This window comes from Thermobia domestica, chromosome 6, assembly GCF_964235325.1.
Source record: "Thermobia domestica chromosome 6, izTheDome1.hap1.1, whole genome shotgun sequence".
In the NCBI taxonomy this organism is placed as follows: domain Eukaryota; kingdom Metazoa; phylum Arthropoda; class Insecta; order Zygentoma; family Lepismatidae; genus Thermobia; species Thermobia domestica.
In genome coordinates, this window is record NC_137459.1 from 189,738,028 (window position 1) to 189,748,556 (window position 10,529).

Sequence of the window (10,529 nt, forward strand, 5' to 3'; positions counted from 1 at the left end):
TCTTTATTATTATCATAACATAGATAGCATACAAATATCAATTCACAGTTGCGTCTGTCTCCCTTGTTTTCTTCTGCTAAGCATAGTGTATCAATGAGATGCTGATTTGGCGCCAAAATACTAACTATTCAGTTTATAAGCTGTTGATAAAATAACCAAGAAAAAGAACGTGTTCTACAAAGTTAACCAACAGTTCTAAGTGACTGAAGAAACAATGATGTTTATATGAGTATTCCTTTTTCTCTTTCTCTTCGTTGTAATTGTTATTGCCGGCAAGACTTAGAAACACAAACAAACCAAAACAAATTCCATGATGACATGGCCAGTGTCGGAACAAAATTCGTTATCAACTTCACAGATGTTCCTAGTCCATCAAATCTTCCATTGAGAACCGTCTTCTTTTTTTTCCTTTTTTTTCTTAGAAAAAACACTTCATTGCAGAGAATCAGCTTCCGCTTCTTTTCCTTCTTCCAAGTGAAAATAAACATTTAAAAGACGCTGATAGAGATCCCAATTCTCCTTGTCGAAAATACACAATACAATACGATCTACGTTGTCCAAATGATCCTCTAAAAATTTTCGTGTATTTAACAATGCAATCCTTGCAGCACGTTCCTTAGGGAAATGAAATGCACCAGCAGCGATGCATGGAAAAGCCACAGTTGAAAACTGATTTTTCAACACAAAATCAAAACAATTGTTAGAACAATTCTCCAAAGTCTTATTGTTCGCATCTCTGGGACCACACGTCAATAATACATGATCAGCGGGGAGATTATAGCCTGGAGCAATATTCACTTGTCCTGGTTTCAAAGAACGTATTTTCTCACAATCTTTACGAAATTCTTCTCCTGTAGCTTCTTGGATACTTTTATCTGCTCCTCCTAATGGAATAAGTAATTCATTCGTGAGGTTGACAACAGCGTCACCTTTAGTCATAGCGATATCTCCCCGAAAAACACTAATTTTCTTCTTGATTGCAGAATTGGCACCAAACTTCGGTTTCAAACCGGAACAATTCTTCCCTGTTTTAGCCCAAGTGGGTAATTGGTTGGCAATCACAACCTCACGAAGTTTCACAGTTGGAATATCTTCTTCTTTTTCTATCATGTTCAACGCAGGATTAAAAACAATTTCACAATTTTCTTCTTTTTTCTTTTTCTCTCTTCTGTTTCTCTTCCTGTGCTTCGGCATGGCAGGAATTTGCGGTAGCATTCTCAACAACGTCTTGTATATCCAAGTCAACGTCATCTTCTTTTCCCTCTTCCTCATTTTCCTTCTTCTGTTTCTAGTAATACTTCTTGAATCTTTGTACTGCAATCGAATCAACCTTGAATCTTCCTCGCGCAGTCCTGAACTTAAAAGAGGAATTTGGGTGGTCGATATCCTGAATGATTCCTGGACCAAAATAACGTTCACCAAAAGCTCTGGTGGATCTTTTCTTCATAGTGCTGTCCAAAATCCATAACTTGTCTCCCACTTTAAAATTGGGCTTCGAATGACGTTTTTCATAAAATGTTGCCGTCTTATGCCTCTGGATCCATTTATCATGGGCTTTGTCTGGTATTTCTCCAAGTTGCCGTAAACGTTCAGAATTGTCCTGAAATTGACAGGGGGTGTCCAAAACTGCTTCGTGTAGCATTCTACATCTGAATCCATGCAAAAGTTCAAAAGGGGTGTATCCAGAGGATAAATTAACAGTTAAATTGTGGGCTAACACGACAGATGGCAGCAGTTCGACCCATTTTCCTTGATCCTTATTACACAATGCAGATTTCAGTCCCTGTTCAATGTATCGGATGGCTATCTCAGAAGTCCCGTTAGCGTAATGAGCTTGAAGATTTACAAATCGAATCTTAGCTCCAATCATTGCACACAACTTCTTGAATAGGTTACTTGTAAAGCATGGACCTTTGTCTGCGACCGTTTCTTTAAAAATACCGTATTCAAAAATTACATTTTCATAAAGAAAACTACTTACACAAGACGTTGTTATATCTGATAATGAACCACAAATAGTATAACGAGTAGCAGCATCGACAACAACAATAAATATCTGTGTCTCAAAATATTACTCGGGGAGTACACCCCTTCAATGTCGGCGACAATGCGATAGAAGGGCGGCACTTGGGGATACGTTTGCAACGTACCATAAGCAGAACCAGATTTATTTTTGCTTGTCTGAAAAATTAAACATTCCTTACATTTCTGATACATATATTGTTTCATATTAGAGAAATACACAGATTTCACTAAAAGGTCATATGTTTTAGAAAAACCTCCGTGACTTGAACCAATGCCAGAAGTATGAGCCGCATCAAAAACTTTATAGCGTAATAAAACAGGTACAGCAACTAAAAATTTCATACCACTAGATGTTTTTTTTTTTTTTTTTTTTTTTTTTTGTTTTCTATACAAAATTCCTTCTTTAACCATGAAATAAAATACTTGTCTTTTAATTTTCGGATTTTTCTTTTCCTTGTTTTCTAACCAATCAAAAATATCCTTATAAAACGGATCCTTCATTTTTCATCTCTGAGAGAAGGCTCGTAACTTAGCATATTGTTACACTCCCCAAGTAGCACAGTCACGTCATAAACACGTCTTTTTTTGGGGTTCGAATTCAAAATGACGTCTTTTGAAAATTTGGAACGTCTTTATCACGTACCAAAATGGTAACAAAAATGACGTGTCAAACATGACCTAAATTGTACGTGTTTATCACGTGCCAGAATGGTACAAAGAATCACGTGTCGGACATCACCAAAAATAGACGTCTTTTTTAGGTGCTAAAAAGCGCGGACGTTCCCCGTACTGTAACTGCAGTTTGAGCAGTGCATGCTGGGAATCGTGAGCCATTTGCGGAATCGTGTTTTGATGGTATTGTTTGTGAATATAAATAATGTGTTTTGTTAAAGTCACCTGTGATAAAGGTCAGCTTTAAGACAAGTAAGTATAATTCCTATCCTATTCCTATCTAGGTGCATTCTGTGTAAAATTCAGCAGATTGAGTATTCTACGTTTTCTTATTACAGTGTATTAAAATTCCGTAGAAAGAACGAGGATACCTACATTAGGTTAACATTTGCAGACGCCTGTATGAAATTAAATATTTTAGGTAGAATACTATATAAAATGTTAATAGTGAAGGTAGTAAAATGATAATGTATGTGTTTTTATTCTCAATAAACCGTACTATTTGCCAAGGCGAAAGATTGCTAAATACAAGGAGACAACGAGATGACAGTAAGTGTATGCTTTTGGAGGCATTACTGGAACAGACGGTTAATTTTAATACATTTCCTACATTTTCAGGTTAGGTTAGAGCATTGTATTTTCTATAGCAGAATATGCACTAAATGAGGAGCTCCATTACTACTTGCAGATTGACTTCACGGGGGTTAGTGTAAATTTAGAGTAGACGCATGGGGCTAGGTTCTAGAACACAGGTACCCCTTCCCACTTAATTGTAACAAAGACAGAAAACAACGTGCCGTGCGGGGCTCTAACCCGCCTTCACTCGCTGACGCTCGCTCAACAATACTATGTGAATTAAATGTTAAACTTTGGTACAGAAAAGAACCAATCTAGCTGTTAACCTATATGGGGGGGGGACTTGTGTTCTAGAACCTTCCCGACGCGTAGCATATTAAGTACAGTGCATAAAACACGAAATAACTTTTGCTAGGTGCCCACTAAAAAGCACAAATGCATTCTATTGGAATCAGTGCAGGAGCACAGCAAGAGGGCCCGAGCGGCAACGAGGGGGTGCATTCGTAGGGAACAGGCACGTCAGCGACGGGGACTATGCGCGTAAAGAAGGATAATGGAAAAGCACACTTACGCTTACAATGATTTCACTATCACTCAAAATGCGGCTTCACTCGAGCAGACGGTTCTACCAAATATAAAATTTGTAGGTAAAATATTATAAGAAACATTTTTCGTGAAGGAATGAGAGTGTGAATATAAGTAATTACTGTCAGTGTACAGCATATTGAAATGAATTTTAAGTGATCAGTTAAAGTATTGCATATGTAAGTATGGTCTTCCACTATTCTCGTTTAGACGTATATTCCCCGTCGCTGACGCGCCTGCTCCCTACGGACGCATCCCGTCGCTGCCGTTCGGACCCTGTTGCTGTGCTCCTACCCCTGCGTTTTAGTGGTGAGCTGAAATAAATTGGTTCGTGTTTTATTCACTGAAATTGTTACGCTTTACGTCCACTCTGTATTTGTACTGAGGCCTGAAGTCAATCTGCAAGCACTAATGGAGCTTCTGATTTAGTTCATGCTCTGCTAAAAGAAATGCATTGTTCTAACCTGATATGAAACTGTAAGAAATATGTCAAAATTTGGTAGGACCGTCTGCTCGAATAATGCCCAAAATTCATTTCAATTTGCTGTGTACTGACATTAATTACTGACATTCACACTTTTATTCCTTCACAAAAATACGTTTCACATCGTATGTTACCTATGAATTTTCTGTTAGGTAGAACCTACTGCTCGAGTGAACCTCTTTGGGAAATGACCCTCGGCAATTGTTGCAATGCCAATCGTGTATGACTTCAAAGTTGGAAACAACGAGCCCTATGGAAGTTCTAACCCCTTCGCTCACTCAGTTATGTTTTGTTTAACCTTTTGTAGCACTACTGTCTTAAATCTAGTGAAAAAATCCACAAAATAGATGAATATTTGGTAGACCCGTTTGCTAAAGTAGTGCCCCCATTGTATATGTGCATAATCAGTGGGAGGATATTACCCCAGTTGAGACAAGGTGACCACAACTTTTACTTTCAGAAACGGGACGCATACGAATCGGCGACGGGGGGTGGGGTGACTTTCACATTGCATTTTGGGACTCAGAAGTGTTTTCAATTTACAAAATACAAAGTAAGAATGATAACACAGCGTTTCTAACTTAAGTATTACCCAACAATACTTTTAACTACTTCAACACTCAGAATTCCCACTCAATTTCCACTTGAACCACAGAACACTCAATTCTCATTTGAATATTCAGAAGTTCTAGGCACGGGTGAACCTTCCCAGTAAGTGTTGGTACGGAAGAGTGTAGAATTAGCATTGGCTATTTATATTTTGAATAATAATTACGGGACACCTGGGTCATGTTTGCTTAAAAACGGGACATTTAGGCTTCCCGTTTGAGAATCTGAAAGAAACGGGACAACGGTTGAAAATAAGGGACTGTCCCGGCCAAAACGGGACGTCTGGTCACCTTGAGTTGAGAGCACTCTCAAACTGCAACCATCGCCCTGCTGCACCTACACACCCTCACAAGACACTTGGCTACCGTAACTGTGCTACAGAATTCGGTGTGGAAATCATAATGTAACGGGTTTTTGACTGTTCGAATATTTTGTTCATTAATTGAGTAGACAGCTCCCTCGCATTTTAGATTACAGTACTTACTCCAGTGCCAGCATGTGATGATGGATACTTATCAATGTTGCCACTGAAGTTCAAAAAAATATATTCCAGCTCAATTAAGTATCCTCTACATGACTATATTATTATGATTTCCACTGCTAATCGTGAAACGATTCAAAGGAAACCAAATGTCTTATTAAGGGACCGTGGTTGGGGGCTGGTGCTGGTTCCAGTCAGATGTGTTTAAGAGAGCTCTTGACATAGAAAATATCCTCCTAATGTTTATGCGCACATTAACAACGGAAGTCTCTTTGGGTCAAAAACCTGCTTTCAGGTGGAACACCAATATCTCATCATTAAGAAGAAATGAAATTAAATATTTAGTTTCACGCCCCAGGAAAGGCACCGAGCCTAAGGAAGATGGTGATAATGAAATGTTAAAAATGGTGGTATGAAGAAAGTGGGCGGAAACGGGAGAGTGTCGAGAAAACTCAGGCACATGGTGTTTGTCCACCACAAAGCCCACTTGGCACGAGCTGGGATCAAACCAGGGACCCCACGCACTAGAAGTGAACGCTCTACCACTGAGGCACTGCAGCCCCATCAGTAAAAAAAAATACCTCATTGCTTCGGGGCTTACATATCTGCTGCCACCAAAAGGAAGATATGTACACAACAGGGGCGGATCCAGAGGTGACGACTGCCCCTCCCAGAGTAGGATATTTTTTATTTTTTTTAAAAAAATAAAACCTACCCCAGAATTGGAGCTCTTGATTTTTTCAAGCTTGTATTATAAATGTAAGATAAAAACTTTTTTTTTCACGTTGCAGAATTTAAATGAAGCAATACATAGCAAGAAATTACTTGCCTTGGTGTTTTTGGTCAGAAAATGTCCGCGTTCGAAAACGCAGGTAGTCGTTTGTGTTCTTTGGGTTCAAGATGCGATATTTTACGCTCTCACTCCGTTCTCAAAACCGATCCCTGCTTCTTATGGGGCCGCGGTGGCTCAGTAGTAGAGCGTTCACTTCTGGTGCTTGGGGTCCCGGGTTCGATCCCAGCCCCCGCCAAGTGAACTTTGTGGTGGACAAACACCGTGTGCGTGGGTTTTCTCGGGGTTCTCCCGTTCCCTCCCACTTTCTTCATTCCACCATTTCATCCATTACTCATCATCACCGTCTCCTTTAGCCTAATCGGCATAATCGTGGGACGTAAAACTCAAAGATTTTCCGATCCCTGCTTCTTGTTAACAACGGGCAGACAATAATCCATAAAATCTATCTGTCCACAAGTTTGTCAATATTTATTTTGCGTATCTTTCCATTTAAGAAGTGGCCATTCCTGCATCGAGGTTGGGACGATTTCGGACTCTTCTTCACACCTTCCTTTACGCTGAAAATATCCAGAACAGAAAGCAAGTGAAATTTATGGCTGATATTTTCCTGCCAACTCATTTTTCTTTCTATAAGCTCTGTTTTTTTTTTTTTTAATACAAAATGTAGTAAAAACCCACTTTACTGTTTACATAAAATTAAACTGCTTCATTTCATGTTAAATGTATTTAGTCGTTGTAATAAGCCTAGGTGTAAATACATGTTATTTGCCAAAATAAGCCTTGTATGTACTCCCACTTTCCAGAGCGTGTGGCCAATGCTCCTGCAAATGATGAATTGATCAACAGCAGACCACCTGACCCCTTTCTGCTCGTCGAGCTGCTCTAGAAATATCACTGTGGAGGATGACATACATATCAAAGTTGCGACAGGTGAGTTTTTGACATGTTATTTTATAATACCCATGTAAGAAAATGCCGAGTAAGAAGAAAAGAAAGAAAGTAGTAATATTTTATTAGTACTTAACTAAAATAAAATAATTGTTGAACAAGGCAATACTTTTATATAAATGAAATATTCAATTTAACGTTCCACGATCAGGCACTGAGGCTAAGGGAGTCGGTGATGATGAGAAGTGAATTAAATAGTGGAATGAAGAATGTGGGAAAAAATTGGAGAACTCCAAGAAAAGCCGCTTGAAGTGAGCTGGGATCGAATCTTTGGCCCCAAGCACCAGAGGTGAACGCTCTATCACCGAGCCACAGCTGCGCCAATTTTATTTAAATGTAACTGTTTCAGCAACTACCCTTGTCTTCTTCAGATACACTCTATTTATTTATTTATTTATTTATTATTTTAGATTTTTGAAGGTTTCCGTGTTTATTAATTTTTATTCCTTCAGCAATTATTTTATTTGACTTGAGTATTTATATATAAGCAAAGCTTTAATATGGAATGTATCACATGTTATAGTGTTCGCGTTTTTTTTTTTTTTTTTTTGAATGGATAAAAGTACTCATCCCGAAAATATTTTTCTCAACAGAGGGGTAAAATATAATTTTCACCAAAGAGAAGTTTTATTATTATTATTATTATTATTATTATTATTAATAATAATAATAATAATAATAATAATAATAATAATAATAATAATAATAATAATAACTGCCGCAACTTATAACCCTGCACAGAACAAATAATGTGACGATTTTCACCCTACTGCTTATGACAGAATTCTGGTTCTAGAAGTTTTATTTTTTAAAAATACTCCAGTAACAAGTGATACTCCAGTTTGCTCACAATTTTTTTTTACTTTTCGGAATACATAAGTTATACACCATTTTGTTTGTATCAATATCGTATCAATATACTTGATCGTCACTTTTAGCTCACATCCTAAAGTTGGTCTTGGAGTGGCATTTTATATTGTGAGCACATACGTAATGTAGCCTTCTATGAGTGTTTCAGAATTATTTGTCATGTATCTGTATATACAAAGTCTTATATCCCCCAACTTGTTTGATCCTCCTGAACAATCAGAGTTAACAGCTGCAATAAAATCAAAAGTTAAGCTATTACAGAATAACTAAAATTAATGGTAGTTTAATTTCGCTGTTTGGAAGGCCGTTAAAAGTGGGACTTCATGCAAGCGAGTGCAGTAACTAATCGTTTTATTGCGTATTGATTGTAGTTACACATGACGTATTGTAATTATTTTTTAAAATCTTCTCCCCACCTGAAAAATTGCACTATGATTGTTCATGATTTTTTTTTCTGTTTCAGTGTTCCTATCTGTCATCGTTGGGAGGAAAAGGGACCTTTCTCTGATGCTTGGTTTCCAAAGAGCTGGTGATGGAATTTAACTCCCGCGGAAAAAAGAGCAAAGTTCACGTTGTGCAAACTAGCCTTAAAGACACTTATCATTCGTGAGTAAAAATAAAGATCTTCAAATGAACAAATGCCACAAATCTTCAAAATGTTAGTAGAAAGATATTCACTTCCATCTGCCTTGTTGTTTGAGGATGAAAAGGATTCGGCATGCTTGAAACATGTTGACCTGTTCCTCCTCGCTTTTTTGGAAATCAATGTAAAGGCATCTCTTTCGAAAACTAAAAGATGGAACAAACTGCTACTGGTATAATAGATGGGATAATAAGTGGGATACTTACCGCAGTCCCCATTTTTAACCTACTTAAGCACGTGAGGCTTTTTTGATATGATGCTGCATTTCTGTACTTTCAATAACTATGAAAGGTGTTTTCCTTCATACGAAATTTATAGAAAAATTTGATTCTTTTTATTTTATATTATTAAAAGATCTCTGTAAGTTTTAGATTATAACCAACAGATTTGCATTGTCTACATATTTCTTGTTTGTATTACAAATAATAAAGACAATCAGTGTTTCTTGTTGCATTACAAATAGCATGAATATTATTTTATACGACAAAACGTGCACATTGTACATATAACTAATAAATGTAGAATTCAAATTAATGGTTATGTGTTTTCGCTTTCATCCCTCAGAGGTTAATTAATTTTAAGATGTACTTTCTTTTTCAATTTTTCACCTCCAAAATAAAGGTGTCTTAAATTGGAGTTATAAAAGTTTAGTCCTAAATTTTGTACTGTCAATAAAACCCATTGTTCTTGTGTATGTGAGTGTGTGTTGGATGTGGGTGGTTGTGTTTGTGTGTATGTGTGCGCATACTAGCGTAATAATGGATAGCTATAAAATTTATGGAAGCACGTGTTGTACCGTAATTTCATTAAGAAGAAGGTACTAGTAAATACACATGAATAAATTCCAGTGACGAAATGAGTGGATTCTTCTTAGTACTAAGGGCCGCGGTGGCTCAGTGGTAGAGCGTTCACCTCTGGTGCTTGGGGTTCCGGGTTCGATCCCAGCCCCCGCCAAGTGAACTTTGTCCACGTAGTGGACAAACACCGTGTGCGTGGGTTTTCTCGGGGTTCTCCCGTTTCCTCCCACTTTCTTCATTCCACCATTTCATTCATTTCTCATTATCACCGTCTCCTTTAGCCTAACCGGTATAAACGTGGGACGTAAAATTCAAAGATTTCATTTCATTTCATTTTCTTAGGACTGTAAGTGCAATGTTCCTTTATTTTTCCATTTCATTCTTTGTTTTTACCATGTTTATTCGTCTTTTCTCATTCTTAAAAAGTTATGTAGGGCTTTTTTTTTTCGCCAAGGGTGAGTCTTACATTCAAGGGCTTTTTTTTATGTTTTTCAAGTCGATTCAATGCGTCTCGGTTTTCTTTTTAATGTATGGCTTTAAATTTATCCTTTCGTGGAGCAAGCGCTGCCGTTTCTTTCCTGTTGCATTAGGTATATAATTATTCCTCGACAGCTATTGTATATTCGTTTCTTAATGTGTAGATAAATATACCACACATTAAGGCGAATATATACTCTTCAATAGGCTAGTATCCAAATACTAAAAAAATATAAATCAACAACACTAGAGGTGGTTAATTGGATATGGAAATCCCCAATCCATAGATAATACGAACATTCGGAGAAGCGAAATTTCCAAATTCTTGGTACAGACCAATCAAATAGACCACAATACTTTGACGTTCCCCAATGTGTGCTTCCGAGAGAGGGTGGTGATGTATTTCGCTGTGGCAAGATCTAGGGTTCTTAGGGTCTATCCTGATCTGTTATTTATTACAATAACCCAGTGGTCTTACTTATCTGGTATAGGAGCTTGTAAATTATTATGCAAATTACAACACAATGGTGAAAAATCAAGCAGCAGCCACAAGGATAAATTTATTTTCA

The 10,529-nt window shown here is 37.4% G+C and overlaps 1 protein-coding gene and 1 long non-coding RNA gene across 2 annotated transcripts; one reads left to right on the forward strand and one right to left on the reverse strand.

Moving 5' to 3' along the window:
- Window positions 1-1,288: 1,288 nt before the first annotated feature.
- Window positions 1,289-1,870, reverse strand: LOC145687399 (uncharacterized). The gene has a single exon (XM_081760856.1). The coding sequence runs from the start codon at window positions 1,868-1,870 to the stop codon at window positions 1,289-1,291; it is 582 nt and encodes a 193-aa protein (XP_081616982.1).
- Window positions 1,871-2,576: 706 nt separating this feature from the next.
- Window positions 2,577-9,269, forward strand: LOC145687747 (uncharacterized). Its single transcript, XR_014131735.1, has 3 exons — window positions 2,577-2,949; window positions 7,029-7,155; window positions 8,507-9,269. It is a non-coding gene; the product is annotated as an uncharacterized LOC145687747 (long non-coding RNA).
- The last annotated feature ends 1,260 nt before the right edge of the window (window positions 9,270-10,529 follow it).

Excerpts from the sequence above, each read along its gene's own strand:
- LOC145687399 (XM_081760856.1), bottom strand. The coding sequence starts at position 1,870 with ATGATTGGAGCTAAGATTCGATTTGTAAATCTTCAAGCTCATTACGCT.